Source organism: Tyto alba, unplaced genomic scaffold (assembly GCF_018691265.1).
Source record: "Tyto alba isolate M040663 unplaced genomic scaffold, T.alba_DEE_v4.0 Super-Scaffold_14, whole genome shotgun sequence".
Taxonomy (NCBI): Eukaryota; Metazoa; Chordata; class Aves; order Strigiformes; family Tytonidae; genus Tyto; species Tyto alba.
Window position 1 is genome coordinate 18,847,358 of NW_024881276.1, and position 23,193 is coordinate 18,870,550.

General features: G+C 35.5%; 1 protein-coding gene across 21 annotated transcripts in view; it reads right to left on the reverse strand.

The window, feature by feature from the left end:
- Positions 1-23,193, reverse strand: part of DMD (dystrophin) — a 1,076,492-nt gene that overhangs the window by 195,444 nt on the left and 857,855 nt on the right. For 19 of the 21 annotated variants that reach the window (XM_042788288.1, XM_042788292.1, XM_042788293.1 and 16 more), the window contains 2 exons: positions 10,464-10,636; positions 6,627-6,783 (listed from right to left, as the gene is read on the reverse strand). In XM_042788288.1, the coding sequence (XP_042644222.1) occupies positions 6,627-6,783; positions 10,464-10,636 (330 nt within the window). Of the gene's footprint in view, positions 1-6,626; positions 6,784-10,463; positions 10,637-10,984; positions 11,047-23,193 lie in introns of those variants that run through there. The other 2 variants (XM_042788303.1, XM_032992769.2) reach the window with 1 other exon arrangement.

Genomic DNA, 23,193 nt, shown 5'->3' on the forward strand with positions numbered 1-23,193 from the left:
TGCTCACCTCACATGACATCATTCTGTCCCACCAGACTGTGACGGGTCTGCAGCTCTGATAAGCCAGCAGGTAGAGTAACTTAAAATATTCCCCCATGGACTGTGTGCTTTGCTCTCATCTTTAGTGTTAAAAGTGACATCAGCAGTCATATTAGTTTTTAAACATTACAATTGTATAACAACTTAAAGATATAACATGTTTTATGAACATCTCTGAAGACAAATAATTTCTCAGAAATGTCTATGCACAAAATCAATCAAACAGGAGGTCCATGCACAAAGGTCTGTTCTGCCCACACACACCAAGAGCAGGAAGGAGTCACAGATATTTTAGGGAAACACAGAACTACACCAACTCATCGGATATTTAAAAGCCAGAAATGCCTTTGAGCTGTGTATTCGGGAATGAGTAGTATGGCTGCTGTAGTCAAGTCAACCCTAGCTAAGTACATGTACAAACAATGAGAAGGAGAAAAAATACCTTCTTTCAGCTTGTACTGTTTTTGCATAAAACCATACCAACCAAATATACCTAGTGTCATATTTCCAAAAGGGGTTTAGGGCCACATTCCTCCAATATCTCTTGTGCAACAGAATAAGGATAACATAATCGGATATGCATACTGCATCCCATAAAGTGTGTGAGCAGGAACTACTGCATCTATCTTCTCAAAATAATAGAGAAATGCTAATGGAAGCTTTATGACTTTTTATATTTTGTATTTAGTCACAAACAGAGAGTCTCCTCTTTTATTAAAGCAAAACAGTGAGCTAGTGTGTTAAATGTTTTCTTTTCCAATTTTTCCATCCTGGATGTTGGAGCTGGTAGATTCAATTATACTCTGTAAATCCCAAGTTTTAGAATAGTACACAGTATGGTGTCAAGATCTATTTATAATTCTCATTGCCTTCCCTAGTTTTGATCTGAAGACTCCTACCAAGTAAATTAAAATATGTTTTGGTATAAGAAATTTAAAAAGGAGAGAATGAAAAAAAAACATGAGGCCAAAGCAGTAGCAGAGAACAGCATTAAAAATAATGAATGCTCATTTCATACTATCCTGTTCCAAAAAATGTTCTTACTGTATGAAGGTAAAGCCAGCTTTTTTGATTAAAGTTTTGCTGTGAAATATGTACACACTACCAATAAAAATCATAAGTAGCAATAAATGACATTTTCTCTTCTTTTAGGAAAAAAAAATCATCTATCTGGAGCCCTGACAAATACATCTTTATAATAAGCAGACCATCACTGAAAGCACAATTAGCCTAAATGAATATCTAATTTACAGCTAATGATTTCAGGCTAATTTCATTGAATTCCTTAACTTCACACTTTGAGGTGACTGTAGAGGAAATTGAATGTGCATAATGTATGACCTGACAAAAAAAACAAGTAAACTACTTTATTTAAGCATCTCTATTTGTCATCAACAGTACAGCAGTAATGGCATTCTGTCCACAATTTTAATAATGCATATATTGATTGGCTTATCTCAGACCTCCACTACCTCCTCATGGGTGTCCTTAAATCTCTTTAGATGGAGAAACACAGATTGTTTAAATTGAAAGATGAAAATATAATAAGAAGGGAGTTGTATTAGTAAAGTTAACATTAATCTCTGTTATTAGAAAAGCAAGGATTTTTGATTTTCATGAGTTGTAAAGAGAAAGAGTACAATTAAATTAATTCAAGATGTTTCTCAACCAGAAGTCTTTTAAAAAATGGGGTTTGACTTCAATTTTAAAAAGTAGATATCAATGGTGCCACCAGAAAAGGTTAGTGTGCTGAAGCAGCAATTGTACTCCTTCTCAGACACTGTTGCTTTAGGTTTCATGTGAAAGGGTTTCCAGGGCATTGCTAACAATTACCTTCTATATTAATAAATACTATTTATGTTGTTAATACAATCGCTATACAGAAGGTGTGGCAATTCTTAAAAGAATGAAAGAAAAAATAAGATATCTGCATGATGCTTAAGTTACTTAACTGAGATTAACAGTAACGTGTATGCAGTTATTAATACCATTTTAAGAAAACATTATTATGACACTTAGTAATGTAAAGAAAACTGTAAGATAATTAAATAGTTTTGATGACCAGCAGTATTTTTTATCATTGACTAAGTCCACACCCTTCCTTACACACACGTTCTAAGACTTTGGCATAGACACAATTTCTTCAGATGCCAAAAATCAACAAAATGACCCACTATATATATAAGTTCAAACAAATAGCAGTTATGTGGGTGTATTTGGGATAAATTCCAAATTGCCTTGTTTAAATGCGCACCTCACATTTATAATGCAACAATGATTTTGACTGCACGGATATCTCTTTTCTCCATTGAGTTCAAGCTCTCCTCTGGCATAGATTCAAACATTTAAAATTTTCATCTGAATCCTACTCTTAAAATTTTTAAAGCCAATTTCGGCAACTAGGAGCATTCTAATGATAAATACCAACTTATTTTCAGCTCTGCTATGAATGTCTGAGGTATTCCAGATGGTCTTATAAATGTAAAGAGGTTAAATATGTTTGTTTTTCTTTACATCCTTAAGGGGGAAAAAAAAAAATCAGCTTGTAACATGCTTTAGAAAAAGGATTCAGGCATAAAATCGTGTTTGCATTCATCATGCCATTTCTCAACGGCAATTAGTTAAACTGTTTATAAATAATGTTCCCCTGCAGAGGCTTTTTCTCTTCTCCAATGAAGAACTTACCTGGGTTCACTTCTGGCTTTATCTGGAATAAACAATTCTTTACAGAATGAAAGATATTGTACTGATACAGGAATACCAAAGCTGGAAATTTGGGTCATTTAAAAGATTGGTTAGATAGGTAGAGACTTGGCTTGTTTACTGAAGACTGATTTCCAGAACCGACATTCATGAGAACAACATGAACAATCAGCAGATTCTTTTTCTCAAGACCAAAATTCAACTAGTCTTTACTTTTACATCTAACACTGAGAGCTAAGTTTTGCTCTTAAGCAGGAGCCCAAGACTCTTGGAAAAAACAGCTTTCCAGTATTGTGCTCCAGTTTTAAGTTAGATACTTCTACACTTGTGGTGCAAGCTTTTTAAAAACATTTCTCTTATGTTCAAATACAGCCTTTGTGTATCTGCTTCTCTAAAATAAACTTTTAGAGTAACAGAAAGTCCATAGTGTCCAGAGAAAAAAAAAAAAATACAGCAGAAATACTCCAAGCTGCAAACATAGATTTTGTGAAAGACAACCTGAAGTCAACAGAGTTCAGCACTGATTGTTTTCCCCTCCTTCTCTGTAAGGGACCTTTGAAGAGCACACAAGGTAACCTAATTTCAAGGACTATGTTTTGCTGTTTTTTTTCCACAAGGAATCAGAATACCTGCAAATAATAAGACCTCACATTAAACTACAGAAGTGCTACAGAAAAGGAATAGGAAAGAAGCTGTATTTCTGAAAGGAATGAAAATGTTCTAGCTTTGATACTAGACATAATGACCAAAGATTTGTGTCTGTATCCGCATGTGGCAGAGAAGATAATCAAAAAAAGAGAGCTAAGAAAGAGATCTATTTTGTAAAGTAATTTTGCATCTATTCATGGTGCCTTGCTTTTACGCCATACTTAACATTTAAACACTTCAGTTGATTGGTGAGTGATAAAGATCACTTAGTCCATCACTGAAATCTTGCCACTTTTCTGATGAATTCTGGGAAACTTTCAAATAATCTATAGAACAGTACTCAATTTTTAAATTTTATGAGAAGTAATTTCTCTAGATGAAAAAAATAATTTCTTTGATCTAGGAGGAAAGGTCGTGTTTTCAACTACTCAAATATTATTCAGATGAGAAAAGTTTTGTAACAATTCTACACAAATCCTTCTCGAAGTGTTGTTTAGGCTCAAGAGTTGTCTTTAGAAAAAGGGTTTGATTTAATGTCATGTTGAGTTAAAGCCACATCTATATTGTCTCTTTCATTCTGATGTTCTGGATGGGCTTTAAAACTACTTTATGGAAGTTGCTACAGACAGCTGGCTAGAACAGACCTCAGACATTTCATATATCTTAACTTTCACAGAGGGAGAGGTAAAAAGGGATGATGGTGTTCCATGAAGTCATGGATGTTTTGGCTTCATTGTTTCTCTGATAATGGTTGCAGTCTCAAGTAAAGTTTTGTGAGAAAGACACATCCAATGCATCACTTCTCCAGAAGGAAGACCTAGGAAATGTGACCAAGTTTTTCCTTGCAGAAAAACATTGTATTATCTTAGAAAAGCATTGTGCACTGACAGGGAGATGTTTTTTGTTCACCTTACTCTTTGGCTTTCTCGGAGAGTAGGTGTGGCAAGTTTCACAAACTGAAAGTTACGTATATGCAGCACAATGCTTTGAGGATGATCACTGGCTTTGGAATATACTCTTCTCATGGTATCAAGTTTCTGCGTGACAATTTAAATTATTCAAAAGAAAATATATTTGTTCAAAATAACTTTTTTGATGTCACAGTGAAGTATACTTTGTCACCAAACAGGAAGAAAAAACCTCCCATAATATAATTATTTTAACTAAAGACACATGTGGCTGAAGGAGAGGAGAGCTACAATACTACATCCAAGTGAATGCCAAGAAGTGGAATAGTGTATGTGAAGAAATGTCATAGTATAAATACTTATCTGGTTCATTTCAATCACTACCTACATTTACTTTTTAAACGTAAGAGAACAATATCTTCGTAACAGTAAGGTTCCTTGCCCTTCAACTCCTACCGTTCTCTGTAAAAAACCCCAAACCCTGACACTGTATTCCCAACATCCTGCTGAATCAGGATCTGTCCTAATGGGTTGAAGTCTCATTTCTTTTATGTGCATCTGTTATTAACTGGCATTTCCCAGATTAAAGCTTTCATCAGAAACTAACACAAAAGAAACAAAAGTCTAATCATAAGGGCTAGACAAGATTTTATGCAGTTCATATGTAACAGAATAGGATCTGCAGAACTTGAGTGTGCTGTCCCAGTTACCTTTCACATGGCTCCTTGTTTGTTCTCAGAATAGTTTGGTCCCCATTTACTGCTTCATTCAGCAGTTCTTCAGCTTTATTGTACAAGGACATTAGTTTCCTAATGGGTTTCCTTACAGCACTGCTAAAAAAGCACCACTGAATACTAGAACTGTGTTTTCACATTCAGACCTGAATAGACTGCAGTGGCATAGCAAATTAAAAGCTATTTGCCTGAAAGCAGATATTAGTTTAGAATCAGACAGGTGTGAACTTGATTCAACACAGGAAACATACTTAATGCATATCTTTGCACAAAAAAACCTGTGTGAATCTTGGTATGAAGAATTATTCAGCTGTATTGTGTTATTTTGGGGAGTTGTTCATTTGGTGGATTTTTTTAAAAAAAAAAAAAAAAAAACAAAAACAACTGTACTGGTTTGGGATGAAATAGAGTTAATATTCCTTTTCAGGGACTAGATGAGTGCTGTGTTTTGGATTTAGCTTTGGGTTTGGTATGGGAAGAATGTTGATAGCACACTGATGTTTTCAGCTGCTACCGAGACTTCAAGGACTCTCCGACTCTCCATGTCCTGCCCGTGCGCAAGGGCACAGGGAGCAGGGAGGGAGCACGGACAGAGCATCAGAACCAAATTGGCCATTGAAATATTCCATATCATGGAACGACATGCTCACTATATAGAGGAGGGGTAGTCGGGAAGGAGCTCTCTCTCACTTCCGGGATTGTGATTGCAGTGTCTTGGTATCTCGGGGTCGCTGGCCGGGAATGGGCTGGGTATTGGTTAGCGGGTGGTAAGCAATTACATTGTGCATTGCTGTTTATATTTTTTTTTCCTATTATTGTCATTGTTCTCATTTTATTATCATTGTTAAACTGTTCCTCTCTCAGCCTGTGAGTCTCCCTTTACCCCTCTAATTCCCTCCCCCATTCCCAGGTGGGGAGGGGGAAGGGAGGGTGACCAGCTGCGGTGGTTTGTTGCCAATCAGGCTCAAACCATGACACCAACTTCCCATACAAATGTTGGATTTAGGTTCCTTATTACTACGAAATTTAGTCTAGAACAGTCCCAATATGACACTTTGCTATTGCCTTTCCATAAGAATTTCCTGATGAAACTAGTATGAGCCATAGACAGTTACAGTCAGTTATCACAACAGTTTCATGATGCACACAGTTGTGCATTAGGTCTGATATCAGCTACTCTTTTCACAAATATTCCTCAAAATCAGTAGCAAAACACGGTCTCAAAAAGTACATATGAAGTTTAAATGCCTGATAGATTTTCAGAACTACTTACTTACTTACTTAATCCTCAGATAATATTAGGTTAGTATTTGGTCTGACCATAAAAACTATCTATCTGTGATAGGTCTGTGAAAATGCTGTGTTGCTTTTCAAAAAAGCCAAGGAGCTGGTAGTAAACACTCCTCCAAATGGCTGATCTTTTAAGCTGTGTCTGAAAATTGTAGGTATTACTCTCATGCAAGAAGTTCAGTTTTCTTTGTCTCTCAAATGTATTTTAAAGGGTATCTTACTTTTTCCAAGGACTGTTTCATGCATCACTTACCTGCAAAACACAAAGCAATGACCAAAATATCATATAAAAAAAAAATCATACCCTATGATTATCATTCTGTTTCTGCACAGTGGGAAGATCTCCACCAATGGGTGCCTGCTGTTTTAATTCATCCTCCTTCAACTGCAGCCATGCCAAAAGTTCCTGAAGAGAGAGATGTAAACGCTTCCACTGGTCTGTACTTGCTTCCAAGTGGGATCTGAAAGCATGTGTTAAATATAAGATATATTCAGGCACAGTGAAAATAAAAACCAATCTCTACAAGTTTGTTTACTGAGAAAGATCCTAGTGTTTCATTAACTTAAATAGTTTAAGTAGCTTTGAATTAGATTCTGGCAACACTGATTTAAATTTGGTTCCACAGTCCTGGCCTGAAACATCTGTTCTTTTCGCATCTCCTGTTTTTGTTTTTTGTTTTCCTCTTCAGCAGTAAATAATAGCTGTATCGAAGTGTCAGTCTCACTAAATGTGCACAAATATTATGCAGAACTAGCATAAGAGTAATTTAGTCATCACTTAGGATTAGTAGGAGATTAATTAAAATGTAGAGAATAGTTTTCAACTCAGAGAAGAGCAAAAATTTCTCTAAACCACTACAGGAACTATTCAAACTCACACAAGATTAACATGGTTGCTCACCTTTAGGATAAGAGAACCAATGCCATCCTTTCCCAAAAAAGTAATGAGGAAATTGTTAAAGCCAATAGAATCCCCCTAGACTACCCAAATGTCTGCACCATTTAAGCAGAGGTGTGATTGAAACTAATTGAATCACTGGAAAAATTAAAAGACAGAATACTAATTTGTGCAAATAAGGTCTCCACCAAAAAGATGTGTTCCAAATATTTCCTCTGTGCATGGATAAATGTGCTTTTTTAATACTGAGATCAAGTATTGAGCTACTAATTTTCAGCAACTTTTTTCTGTGGAGAGAAAATATGTGACTGAAACTTCACTGGACTGATCGAATCTTCAGTTTTGTTTATACCATAGATAAAGCACACTAAAATTTCGTCTTTATAGACTTATGAATATGCTATTTTCTAATTACTGATTGGCAAGAAATTCCTAATTCACTTCCAGATGACGTAAGAATTCCCCTTAGTAATTCATAACAAAAGCAGTATTACATACAGTAAAGTTATAAATTGTACTGGAAAATAAAGACAGATTTTCTTTTATTTCATATATTTTCTGTTTAGCTTCCAGCTTTGTTTGTATAACATTTCTTCTTCAGTAATTGCACATAAAAGCACACATTTTCTGACAGTGAAAACTCTATTCCTATATCTCATATAGCATGATCTATAAAGAAACGTGATAAACATGGACTCAGTGTTTTGCAGACTTTATTACTTAGCTTGGATATGGAAATGAGGAAATGCTGAAAGTAAGGATATTTGTATTTCTTTGAAATGCTCTATGGATCCTGTCTTCTTCCCAATCCCTTACACCAGGTAATTGGAGTTGGAAGGAAAGAGACAGGAAAGGGACGGATTAGCCATAGGCTGACAGAAAGCTCAGCTGCTCTGGTATGTGAGCTGATGGAAAATTTTCTCCTTTTTCAAACTCGAAGACACACATAGACTGTGCTGCCTTTTTATCTCTGCACTCACAGGGCAGCTGTGGGCTGGGGCAAAACTGTCTCACAGCAGGCGCTGCTGAGGGACAAGAGCCCTGCAGGCAGTGAAGGCTGGGGAAGCCCCAGGATGCCTCTAAAAGCAGTAAGCGGGGAGGGAAGCAGGGATGTTGTATGGGGATTTGCAGGAGGTGACAGCAAGAGGAAGGACCACAGGGTTTTTGGAGGGGACACAGTCAAGGAGCCAAGTTTCTGAGTCAGGTTAACTCCTGTCTCCCATGTTTATCTCAGCAAATGCAAGCTTCCACCTCCTCCAGAGAAGGCCAGCAAATGGAGGCAAACACTTGGGTCTTCACTTCTTCCCTGCTTCCCCAGGTCTGGCTTGACAGGGAAAACGTGCAAAGAGTGACCCAAGGCAGTTTTGGGTCTGCGCTCTGACTTTCCCCCATTTGTTGAGTGTTTTCCTGGAACCCGTCTTGTTCTGCCCTTCCTTCAGCTTTGGGAATACATGCTAGTGTACATTATATGCATACATTCATGTAATTATAACTGTGTTCAAGCATGTGCAGACAAAACAGATAATAGGAAAACAGTTTTAAAAACAGAGTTATTTGTAAGAAAGAAATTGTTTATTAGGATAAACTGTGATGACTTATCAGAATGAAAGAAAGGTAATAGTGGAAATGAACTTAGCTTTTCTTGACATCTACCATGTATTTTATCTAATAGACTTAGAAAAGAACATTCACCTAAACTGAACAACAGCATAGGTCTTCTGTTTCTGCAGTCTAAAACTTACACTAAATAAGGACACTTGTGAGGAGCATTCAGTATGTCTTCCCTTATACCTCTTTTGTACAAGCATTGCTAGTTATGATGAAATTCATTCCATACTGTGTGATGGAAAGAAATAGCTCCAAGCAGGCAGATTGAGGATAACCTGTTTATTCAGATTAGTTTAAACTGAATGTCTTAGAAGTTAAGAATTGTTTCTTATCCTAATCAGTAAGCTGTTGAACACCTTAAGCCTTTTATTAGAAGCAAATATTTTAGAGAGGAGGTCTGTTGCTTTGAATGTTTAATGCAAGAAGTCACTGTTATACAACCAGGGTTACTATTTCTGACTTGATTAATGGCAGCAATACATTGATCTGCAAAAAATGAGAGATAGAAAGTCCTATGTATTTCATTACTGATATTTGGCCAGCTGACTTTTTTCTTATCTCAAACATAGATGCATCTGGGCAAGTTCATGGGTAAAAGGCATGTGAATAAAAAAATCTCTGAGACACCTTTAAGGGTTATATCCCTCTTCTTTTGATCCTCAGGGAAAAAAAAAAAAAAAAAAAAAAAAAAAAAAAAAAAAAAAAGGAGGAATGTGTCTCTCTTTTTCTTTAGCTACTAATATCTTTTCAACTTCATGTCCTTCATTTATTTTTAATGACAGATGTTATGAAGATGGCTTTTGTCATTACACACACTGACCTCCTTCAGGGCTGGAGCTGAAAAAATCTAATATTTCATGCATAACTTTGAAAAACACATCTGCCTTTTGTTGCTCTCCGAACTACCACCAACACACTGCAAGTGAGCAAATGAAAAAATGGCTGAGATTCAATGCAACAGAGATGAGTTGCCTATTGTAAAAGTTGTATTTCTGAAGAGAAGCTTCCTGGACAATTTCTCTTGAAAAGAAATCTTCAGCCCATTGAAGCCTGTACCTACACTTCATCATTTGTAACATTTCCACTTATTGTATTTTTTCTTGCAAGCAGACGTCTTTCCTCTCATGACACAACCTATGGATTTCTATTACCCCTGGTTTTTATTTGGCAATTCTGTCCACTCTCCAGACAACAGCTAAAATCTTAAATAACTTGTCTTCTCATCTGCAAGGCTATTCTTAGTTTTGCACTGGAAATAGCAGCCTTAGAAATAAAGCTTATCATAAATACAGGTTCTTTAGTCACTTTATTTCATGACTCACTGATAAGTCATACCCAGCTCTAGAAAAAGACTACATTTAGAGGGGGTACAGTTACTGTTTAAACATGCTAATCTCTCCTTCTGTAATTACAAAACCTCATCATATGCCTCAAATCCTAATCCTCTACTATCATTTTCACACCAAAAAACCTAATCATTCTTACAAAGTTAAGCCAACATTCAAAATAGCACAAATAATTTCAAAATGGACAAAAAAAGTGCTATGAGAAACAAAATTAAACCTTTTTACTGGCAAAACACAGTATTCCATTTTATACACCAATTGTAGGCTTTTGCTTACGTTCAGGTCCTACCTAATGTTTAAAGATTTCTTCCTAAGCTCACTCCATCTGAGGTTCATGTTATCCAGACGTCTCTGCAACAGGGCTGCATCCTCAGAGCCTTCCAGGGACCTCAGGATTTTCTGCCCATTTTCATCTAGGCTGTGAAAGATGTCAGTATGAGCATCGATTTCTGCCTGTAGTTCCTGTGGAAGCAATAGAAAACAATACATGTGATTTCTTACAAAATCATAGAAACTCACTTCTCAAAAGAGTGGAAAAATCCTCAGAAGAACACAGATAGCACAGATTTTGATTACTCCTTTTATGGCAATTTCATGTACTGTATGCCCAGCCATGTTTCTGTTTCACATGAAGGCCACTTGCACTGAGTAATGACCTTTTTTACATACAAAGCATACTGAACAAAATCTAGAAAGTTGAAAGTCTAGCCTTTGACAGGTAACAAAGCAACGTCAAGATGTATTTACTGGGCTGATGAGGAAAAAAAAAAAAAACAACACAAACCCCTCAGAATCTCAGGTAAATCTGACCTTGACATGATACGTCTTCCTGTGCAACATTTTCAACTTGAGCTGGGGACTGCAACACCGGTCCTGCTGCATGGCAATTCCAAGAAAGCTAAGTGTCTGCAGCAGCTGAGCTTTAAAATGCCAAGTTCACTTACATTCTGTTGACAGAACACATTTTGGAGCACAGGCCTCAGCAGTCAATAGCAATAAACAGCCACTTTGTGCTATATCAAAACACTGGTCAGGGCCATGGCTGTAGGAGGGCCTGAGAATAGCAAGGACCTAGAATATGCAACTGGCAGCTCATGTTTAAACAGCCAACTTTTCTTATCACTTTGTAACTGCAGGCCAGCTCTACAGTTTGAATTAATTTTTCCCCTTCATTTTTAGCATGGCTGTTTCTGCCAAAAGAACATTCTTTAGAGAGCTGCCTGGTACCAGCATTCCTGCCTGCCCACACACTCAATGCAGCCTTTGTACGTTGGCTGCCCTTCTCCAAGACGTTTGCATCCTGCAACTCAACAAGGTCAGATTAGTTCGCAGAGAACAGTGGTTGAATCTATCCCTCTAAAAAGAATAAAAATTTTAGAAAAGTAATAATAATTTAAACACGTACATACATGATTACACACGTACTCTATATGTAGCCCCATACACACAAAAGTACTTTTACTTTCAAACAAAGAACACAGAGACATAAAGAAAATGACCAAGTGAATAAAACTCTTAATTTTCTCCTAAGATTTCTGGTGGTGGTTTCTTGATGCCTGAAATGGAAGTGCTGGGGATGAAGTGTGAAAGGGGAAATGATTTATGGCATTTGAGAGCAAGACCCAGTGCTACCTGAGCATCACAGGTAGTCCCCAATGGAAATTTCCTGTAATTTTCTTTAGAAGAATGACTTTGAAGGAGGGGAGAACACAACTTGCCTACAGGGTGTGTTCCTAATTGAATTGGTTTTATTTGATATTTTAAGTGCAATGTTAGCCCCACTGAATCATGAGTAGATTGTCCTTGTTCACCTACTGCTGTTCCAAATGTAATTTGCTGTCCTTTACTGCATACGTATCTCTTGCACAGCAATGACTTGGACTCTATTTGGAGCAATTTTAAGGAGGGCTAGGAAGATCTTTGGTACAGAATACAAGTTCTTACCCAACTATTTGACTTTATCTATGGTCATCCAGGCAGTAAAGTAGTTAGGAATGGGTTTGGAATATATCAGAGGTAATTCTGGAGAATGCAAATGTATTATAAATACTGCATTTATTTATTGATGTTAAATAGACAATTTAGGTTTTTAAAAATGCCATTATTAAGGTTCATAACCATGTATCATATTCCAGGTATGAATGCTCTTACTTGAAAATTTGTACTTTATTTCAAGTCTGACTGTTTCTAGTTTCAGCTTTCAGCTGAGGTATTTTATTTTTGTTTGGTTGACTGAAGAATACTCTGTTACCAAATTTCTTTCTCTTCATATATGCATTTGGAGATTTTATTTAAGCTAGATTAAGTATCACAAACCTGATGTAAGCAGCCAAAACAATAAGTAAGAAAGGATAAAGTTCACAGTAAGAAGGTTAACTTTTAATGTCTGTATATTTCTAAGATCCTTCCACATGTAAAAACTCTGACAAATCTATTGCTGAATGAAAGAATTATCATATGCACTACCTGTTGCACAAAATTCTTTGTTTTTAGGCTGGTGATGGAAACAGCTTCCTTTTCCTCAGCAAGAATATGTGCCATGAAGCATGTACGTCGAATAACTATTCATGGTAGGAAGCTGTCAAATCTATGCCCTCCTGGTGTTTTACCACACATATAGCATTTTATAATACAATTTTTTTTTTAAATGCACTTCCACATTTTTCTTGTTTTTAGAAAAAGTGTCTAATTGCCTACATTCCATTCTTTTCTTCTGTCACATACATATTTCTGAAAATAAAATCAAGACACATGCTTTTTATTTCAGAATACTATATGGTATCAGAATAAATCTGGACAGTTAGTTAAATAGGCAGCATACATGAAAAGTGAAGTACTCTTATGAAAAGCTTAGTATTCAAGACCTGTTTTTCCTTATTCCAAATTACTTATGTACACTGCAGTTCTTCTAATGCTCCTAAAAGTAGTTTATTCCAGCTATTCAGGAATCCTATGCTGACAGAAGCAAGACAACTACAAAGATATTTACTCCACTTTTGTTGGTGCATTTCAGATCCCTTCTTTGTGAATTCTTCATATCCCAAGAGAAGCAGAGTCCATATAAGAAAAAGATCTATACACTTTTTATTTGTTTTCTGAAATAAGTAATTTCCATGTTTCAAAAATACAAGTGAAAGGTCAATATTAACTAGATTATTTTTCCTGACAATAAAGCAGGAATATCTACTTCATCTCATAAACCACCAAGATATTTGCAAAAGTATGCTGTCATTACATATCATATCAAGAAGCACAGATTATAGTCTAAATATAGACTAAATATAGACTATTTATTGCATTTTCACCTTCTCCAATGTGTTCAAACACATGGAGGAACAGTAGAGGATGAAAAATCAATCTTAGTATAAGTCTACTGAATTACAGTCAGACTTCAATTGACTCGGTACACTGCATTTTTGCTGTCCTGGTTATTACTGAGGCTGTGTGGAAATAGATTCTCTTAGAAAAAACTGCAACTCCACCAAGCACAGATTTGCCTAAGAATTTCAAAGTGAAATCCTTGTTTTACAACACACAGCAGAGATGTTGCTGTGAAATCTAGTCAGTCTCCACATTGCAGAGATAGTCCTCTAAGAATTCAGTATGGTCTGAGGTACTTTATTTGAAACAATTTATCAGTGTCAATATCCTTCATATCCCACATGCAATATATAAGCATGACATATAAAGGACATGACACATGGCAAAATCTGCCATTATTTTGGCAATACATCAGAGAGAGATTGGCAGGCTGGAAGTAAAATTAAGTCCTAGGAAGAAGGAATTAGTTACACTAGTTGTACTATACAAGAGTCTGACTAAAACATGGAAAATAATGTAGCATGGCTGACAAAACATTTATCTTTTAAATAAAGTAGAAACAAAATTAATTATGTAATAATTTAAAGAAATTAAAGCTCTTAAATCCTCCTCTACAAACTCAGTTCCATCCTTGGAATTCTGCTTTTCATTTCCAGTGAATCAGTTTACATTTTCTAGCTACTGTACAGAGTTATTAACAAAATAAATGGCATTAATTGAAGAATGGGGGGGTTTCACAAAATTAACGACAGCACCACCTGATTAAAGGAAATCAACATAGAGGAAAAAATTGATCCTTACTGACAGTAATTAAAAAAAATAAAATCAGTCTGCATAATTACATACATGTACTCAAAGCATCAGCAATTACCACCTCTATGGCTATACATAGCTCAGGAATACTATCCCTTACAGTACTCTTTCTGTAATGCTAATACTGAAATAGCTAGAAAAGCTATCATAAAACTACTCAAAACAAAACAAAGATCCTACACCTCTATAATTCCTCTCCATTTGTGTAGTTAGCTGAACTAATTGTCCCCTTCATATTTATATTAACAGAGCATATTATATTTCCCCTAAATAATTGCAGAAAAAAAAAAAAAACAGCTAAACATTCTAAAGACTTTAAATTACTAGCATATTTTCTTAAGCATCATATACTGTACAGAAGTATGAATGATATTATCCTCCTTTTTTCCATTTTTCTTTTTTCACTTTTCCTACCTTCTTTATTAATTCCTTCCCTGTTAGCTTTTCTCTTCCCCTCCTCACATCCCATCCTTTCCTTTCCTTTCCTTTCCTTTCCTTTCCTTTCCTTTCCTTTCCTTTCCTTTCCTTTCCTTTCCTTTCCTTTCCTTTCCTTTCCTTTCCTTTCCTTTCCTTTCCTTTCCTTTCCTTTCCTTTCCTTTCCTTTCCTTTCCTTTCCTTTCCTTTCCTTTCCTTTCCTTTCCTTTCCTTTCCTTTCCTTTCCTTTCCTTTCCTTTCCTTTCCTTTCCTTTCCTTTCCTTTCCTTTCCTTTCCTTTCCTTTCCTTTCCTTTCCTTTCCTTTCCTTTCCTTTCCTTTCCTTTCCTTTCCTTTCCTTTCCTTTCCCCTCCCCTTTCCTTCTATTCCTTCCTCTTTCATTCTTTTTTCCCTTTTTCTTTATTTTCCTTTCTTTTTAATTCTTCTCTCCTCCCTTCCTTTCCCATCCTGTCCTTTCCTCTTTCTTCTTTTCTCTCTTTTTCTTTTTTTTTTTTTTTTTTCTCCTTTTCATTTCCTTCTCCCTCCTCTTTTTTCTTCATTTTTCTTCATTTTCCTTTCCTACCTCTTTCTTCTCATTTTCTCCTTTCCCTTCCACTCTTTTCCATTAGTTTTATGTTCTTTTGTGGTAGTCTCAAAACTTCTCAAGAATGTAGGTTTCTTTTTGCTTTTGTTTTGCGTTCTTATTGGCACCTCTTTCAGGATCATGGCTTATTCTTCTGTCTGCTAGGTAGAGGAATGATTTTGTGGGTGTTATAGTCCTGGAGATGTTGAATTAATAGCTACAGCACAGCAAGTCAAATGCATTTTAAGCACAAGTGGTAAATTCAGTGCAAGATGAACTCGATTTATTTCTTTTGTTTCTCGCAATAGAAGGTCAGTTTGCAGTACTCTTTATGACAGTCTGTCCTTGTGAGCTAGTCATTATCTTAAAAGTATTTGAACAGAAAGAATTGTATATTAAAAAAAAAAAAAAAAAAAAAAAAAAAGAAGAGATCATTTGTTCTAGACTGAAAATGCCACAATTTAGATGAATGATGAAACAAAACACTGAAGTATTTCTTCTATTTTGCAAGACACTACTGGTCCAACTAGAGTTCCCTCCTTTAAATGTCATAGTTCTAAGAACTGGCTGTTGGGTTTTCAGGTTGTTTTTTTTTTGTTTTGTTTTTGTTTTTCAGATCAAAATACAATTCATATAAGATTTTGGGCCCTATTTTGTTTCCAAACAATCTAATAGTGAGAATTTAAGTGATGAACATAATGTTTTATTATCATATAGACCATTTTAGCTAATGCAATCAAGCTCTGTCATGAACAAAGTGAGAAAGAAGCTCTTGGTATCCACATCAAGCTTTTAAATCATTTGCTCTCCCAGTTCATAAGCAAAATTTTTATGGGAATGAGAGCTTTTACTGAGCAATTTACATAATGATAAAAACTTCTCAAATGAGATTTTAAATGTAATTAAAGGGCAGAGTTATTGAGTTACAAGCATTGTTGTGAAATGGCTATACATCATCATGCCATGAAGCCTTCTATTCAGCTAGCCTATGGCATGACCCCAATTCCAGTCTGGTATGATTACATCTCTGAGTTTCATGCTAATGACTTGATTAAAAAGAAAGATAAAAAGGTCTTTTCTATTGGGAAGATAAGCTTATGAATATCATTAAGGCATTTCTAGGTTCCCAACACATTTTTCAAGATAAAAAAGGATATAAGTTAGCCCTCTAAGAAAGAATCAAATGTTGATGAGTGGAAGTTAAAGTATAACTTTTCCCTGCAGAAAACAATCTGTGTAAGTTACATCTATCACTGTTATGATTTTAAATTCTACAAGTTCCAGAATTAAGAAGGGACCAAAATTCTTATTTGAAAGATTCTTTCAGCTAAAAGGAAATACAGAAGCTTTCTTTAGCAAATTGAGCCCTGTCTTCAGAAAATATTATCTTTATAAACAGGTAAAACAACCTTAAATTTAGGTTATATTCAGATGGCAATAAATTACATGGTGCATCTAAGTATGTAGCCATCTCTTGCTGACAAACAGTAACTGTGAAAACATGGTGTGGGCTTCTTCATTTCATTAAGAGTGAGCTGCCTCAGCTATTGAGTAATGACTCAAGAGCACCAACCCAATCACCTGAATATATGCTCAAGTCTTTGCTGTGCAGACCTTCATTCACAGGACTCGCATTTCAGATATACCGCAAGGCTTTATATTTCTCCCTTCTTCATAGGGAAAAAATCAAACAAATTTTTATGAGACCTCTAGCAATTCACTTGTATTCAATTATAATTAGGTATAAATTATTAGATGATTCCATGTGTTTTGGGAGAGTTTATAGATTTCTTGGTGGGTTTCTTGAAGACAGAAAAATCCTGAATGACTACTTTCATTTGCATGTAATAAAAATACAAATAAATAGATGAAATAAAGAAACCAATCTTTAAACATACAAAGCTTTCTACATTTACAGAGAGCTTCACTTAGGATTTGATCCAGTCAAATCCTTACCATTAGATTAGAGAAGTATAAACTATTCTTGTAACAGTAACTTTAATGGATATTCTTATTTTTACTTTTTCTCTATTTGTCTTGTCATTATATTTAGGATGGAAACATATTAGGACATAATTAGAAAGAAACATGTTAGTCTGAGATTACACTAAGGCAGAAAAAGTCCTAGTAACCACAACAATGAAGATCTTTTACTGTATGGTGTAAGTATATGATATTTATTTTATTACCATAGCATGTACTACCTTTCAGGTAAGCAAATGCAACAAAGCAAACAAAGTATATATATTAAAGTCAAAATTACAAGTGTTCTGTATGTCAGAAAATCAGCCACCAAGGCCAAACTGCACAACTGTCTCAAGGCCTGGAGACAAAAAATCTTACAAAACAATAGAGGACACAGTTTTTTTCTCTGTCACCAATCTATAGTGAAATATACCTGAGATTTGTTAATTATAAATTATCATTCCTAGAAGAAAAATTATTTGTACATACAAGACTGTATATTGATTTCACAAAAAAGGATCCAAGGTTTCAATGCACCAACATTTAATAATAAGACGTCTCATATTTTACCAACTATTAAATTCATATATAATTTCACCCTTCCTCAAAATGCACAAACCTATGCAATCCTCTTCCAAACCCTTTCGAAATGAAAATTAAGAGCATTCTGTAATTGAAGGAAACCATTTTGGTTCTATACACTATCCTAATTTCTTCTGTCACAAGTAATTTTTGCAATCTTTTTTTCTTTTTAAAATGAATTCTGATGTATCACATTTTTGGTGGTAACATCTTTGATGCCTGGGGAAAAATAATTGGTGTATCAGTTTCATAACATGATGTTCAACAAATTAAAACAACATAAAATCCTGTTAAAACTCTAAAGAGAACAACGCAGATCATAAAGTAGAAACTAGAGGCCTCATACATTACACGTTATTAAAACTGGTTCAAGCAAAACAATAACTGTAATTGTTTTAGGGCTCCTTTTATAAGTTAACATTGTTCCAGAGGTAATGAAATTTCAAGTAGGAATTTATATTATTTCAGGTATTACTCTCTACTGAAGTACAAGATCTGCTGCAGTTAACTGTTCTTAATCAAGGGCAGGTCAGGTGGGACTCAGTGGGCACTATGCAAAAGGAAATGCTGAAAAGGCTCCAGGACTTTTGCACATACTGTGCCAAATCGCTCCTACCAGAGGTGCCCGGATGCAAATCCAGGCAGGACAGAAACTTGGGCATCATAAAAGGCAAAAGTATAATTAATCTTGATATTCAGTGGGAATACAGGCCATGCTAGTGTGGTCTCAGGATCTTCTGACAAGAGATATCAGAAAAATTACCACAGAGATAACCACCCCATGGTAGTCAACTGTTTGAAAAGTTACTTCAGCCCTTTGATGTCAGCTCTTTCTGTCACCACAAAACACAATTCATCAAGTGTTGGTTGGTTTACCCATTAACAATGAACACAAGCTAGTTTAGACTGCCATGAGACAAGTTAGTTTTATCCTCCTGATGATGTTATAACTGTAATGTTGCCCAGCAGAAGAGGTACAACACATTCAGATACCTGGTGAGAAGCCAATAGGCTACAGCTACCATATGTGGGTTATGGCACCTCCCTGTCTGAATGGACCTGACTCTGAATGCAACAACGGGCAGAGCCATAGAGGCTCAGGTAGCCCTGAAGAGCTGTTGCCAAAAGAGCTGACATGGTGATGAAAGCTGTCAGGCTCGGGACAAGAGTGGCTGCAGAAAGGAGCTGCTGCCAACTGCAGCCCGCTGCAAGGTCTTAAGGGGAACACGGCATTACAGCCTCCCTCAGTGGGCTTTTCCTTCTGATCCTCCAACCCCAAATCTTCAGGTGCCTGCTCACACCAACACCAATCACAAACCAGGGCTTCCACTTTTAGACCAGTACTGTGCTTCCATGAATACCCAAAACTCAACAGCCAAATTAAAATACATAGCACTGTTTCTGGTCTATTAACTTGTTATTGTTAACCTGCACACTGAGGTGTTTAACCATTCAGTATGCTTTTGTATTGGGGAACTGCATTTGTGAGGAATTTGATGTAAGAGGAAAAGTTTCAACCTCAACAGTTTTCAGCTCAAAGAATTTCCGTCACTTTAGGTTCTTCCAGAATGAGCTGAACCACAGAGGCAGTGACACCCAGAAGTATGTTCTGCTATGAGTTACTTCTGATGATGTACTAATGCATGTTGATTATTCTGAAATAAGCAAAAAACTGGCAAAACTTCAAAATCTGAAAAAGGAAGACATTTTTACCAAAATCATTCAAAATAGCAACTTTGTAACTATCACATTCATTGGTGTCTCTGTGGCAAAGTCTTATTATGTTTTGTTGCATCCAAAAATCAAAAGCAAAGTTCAACAGGATGCCTATATTGAGGGGTCTCTGAATAAGATTTACATCCTGAAAATAATTATTTGGTATTTTCTTGGATTTCCTAGAAAGATGCATGCACTCCCACAGTAAATACATCTTCATGTTAAAATGATAAATATGACTGAAAAAATAATGAGATCACCAGAAAATTCTGACATGTAGATAAACTTGGGTTTTAACTTTTTTTTTTTTTTTTTTTTTTTTTTTTTAAGAGAAATAGTGTTTTGAGGAGAAAAACAACTTCTGTTCATGTTTTTCAGTTTGTCATTAAAAAAATCCATTAATTTGAATCACTGAGTTTCTCAAATTCACCAGTTGAAAAAAAATACACTTGTTCCCTCTATCTTCCCTTCAATTCTGGTAAGGGAGAATTAATTCCAGTATCATTATAAAAATTAAAGAATTTTAATTTAGATGCTGTATTGCTGAAGTCATGTAAGTGTTTTCATCTAGATCTAGATAAGAACAATTATCTTTGAGATCTGCACATCAAGACGGCCACCTGGAACCATTATGTATGCCTTTTTGAGGCTTGTTTATATTTTGTTGGAGGAAAAATGAAACCTGAATTTTGCCCAAAATAAAGACTTCTAACACTAACAAGAGAAAGATCACAGCCAGAGTGCTAAATGTAGATACCATTACAGAAAAAAAGGTAAAAGTAGCTGATGCAATAATCTATTCAGTTTTCTAAAACAAACTCCCAAAGCCAAAAATCAAAGAAAAGTGAAATACACACTTTTAATATTATAGTGTACTTAGTACTAGAGGAGGAACAAATATATATGGTATTAAGAAAAACCCACTTACCTTCCTAGAATCAGAATCTTTCTCTTTAAACTTAAACAAGAACTCAGGGTTTAGATATGTTCTCAGAAGACAGTCTACACTCTTGTCAGTAAGTCAATATATTAGGCAGATCTTAAATACTGTAAGGAAGTCATATGCTCCTACTTGGGTTCCTGTAGAGATCAAATTCGTCATCTTCTCCTACTGTCACTCCAAAATACACCATCCAGGCCCACATTTATACCCTGGAATTGCTTTTATAAAGCTTCAGTCAAGATTACTTATCAAACACTTTATAAATTGCTGACATAGGACACTGCAAGTACTTGACTTCAATACTAATTGCACCAAAGTTGCTCTGATATCCAGAAAATTTTTTAATATGCTGCTCTCCTTAGTCTTGACAATACACTAAATGTGACACAAACATGGGGCTGACAGATACTTTTTCATAAACCAGTTCATAAAACATCCCAATGTACTACATACTCATAAAATTTATGAACACACTCAGAAACAGGACTCGTATATCTCAGAAAGTTAAAGACATCGTTGAAATATACAATCCAGCTACATTAGTAATGGCACCCAAAGTTGAAAGAGTCACGTGCTGAAGAACACTGCACGGCACCAGTGGCAACCTTGGAAGAGGCACTGACAAACCCAGTGTATTAGATTGCAACAAAAAGGAACTGGCTATTAGTTTATCATTCATAATAAATACTAACTACTACTTAAGGGAGGAAGTAAAAATTTAAATGAAAAAAAAAAAAAAGTTATTATTATTAAAACTTGGTTTGCCATGCTTGGCAAGTATGCTAAGCCCACAGCAGCTTTTGCAGCAACTGTATATATCAAAGGTTTTGAATAGCACTCACATAGCATACCCAAAGATATTGACGGTAGCTGGTTTTGTATGAAACCTGCTCACAGTGGGTAGGAGAAGCAGTATAAGCTCAATTAAAACAGGACCTCTGCCATCTGAAACTAGCCCTCCCAGATTCTCTTCGGACTCAATCAGAACACAGCCAATGCACATTTACAAGAAAAACAATGCCACATTCAATTTCATTCTGAGAAAAATACACTCTGCTTATAGATACCTATTAGTTCTCACATCTATCTGTATCAAGCTCAGAGAAAGAAGGAACATCATTTTTACCAAAAGATTACTATGGAATTAATAGAAATGTTCTCACTCTTTCTACACCTAGTTTTCTTTGCATTCCCTGGGGATTAATACCTATTATTCCCACTCTGTGAAAAGCAACTTCATAGCTTCCTTCATCTGTTTCTTTTTTTTTTTTTCCCACAAAATGGCTCCTTCAATATTTTCTGAGAATCTTATTGGCTGCTATCTGCAAAACTCTGATTTAATGGAATTGTTACTATCATAAGCCCTTTCTTTATGAAGATTTTCCAATTATATTTTGGTTTATCATCCACTCTCTAAAGAATTAGACTGATACATTTTATTTTGTTGTTAATGTTTTGGCAATGTACTTTGAAATTTGTTGTAGTAATAATGCCAGAAGATTAATAGCATCTCATATTTATGAAGATGTTGTTTTGTTGGTTTTTTTTTGTTGTTGTTGCAGGGGTTTTTTGTTATTGTCTTTGGGTTTTGTTTTGTTTTTCCAAAAGATGGAACCAAAAACAGAATAAAAAAATTGTAGATTGTGTTGCACAGCATGAAAAACAGGCACATATGTTTTTTGACATGGACAGCATTCAGATATTCTGAATATCATCAGCCCCTTAGAAAGTTCTCAGAAGAGCTCTTTAACCTGTGATTTTATTTTATTTTATTTTTTTTTCAAATTTTACAGTCTTAATGTTTCACTCAAACTCCTGGCCTGGATAATATCTTCCTTGGATATTCTGACTAAAAGCTTCTTTTTAAAAAGTTCAATACGCTGGAATTTTCTCTATTTCAAAAGTAGAATTAATTTATTCTACAAATGAAATAAAAATGTAGTGAAGTCACAAAGAAATAGGATTTTCAGCAGACAGTAAAGTGGAATTCTAAAATATTTAAGCTGGTTACCATAATCAAATATCAAAGGCTGAGTAGGTTTAACAGTTTCTGAAAGCACTGTGTGATAGGTATCTCTGTTTATAAGTAAAAATATTCAGGAAGTGATTGTGGAAAACAGATGATCAAGATTGAATGTTACTGTTATATTGGGATTATTAGAGCCTTAAAAGCACAGTGATATGCTGACCAAACTTGTAACAAAAAACCTCACCCATTAAAAATCTCACCACATAATGTTTGGAGTTATAATGAAAAAAGCACCTTTCTACTCTATTGTAACAAAAAGTAATTTAATACACATCATATACATGTTGAGTGCTATAAAGAATAGAAGAATGTGAGCACACACAGATTCTTGATTCAGCTCAATTTAAAAAACTGCCAGTTGAAAATCTACAATACCATACAAGTCCACAAATGCCTCTGTCCAGTCACATCTTCTACGAAACAGAATATTAGCCAATATTTAGAATCACAGGATCACTTGGGAAGGAAGGGACCTCCAGAAGCCATCTGATAAAATCTCCTACTCAAAGCACGTCCAGTGAGAGTGAGATGCTCAGGGCCTTTCCCAGTTGAGCACTGAATATCTCCATGAATGAAGATTCCACAACAGACCCGTGTTTGACCACTCTCAGAGCAAAAAAGAAATAATTCCTTATATCATCAGAAATTCCCATGT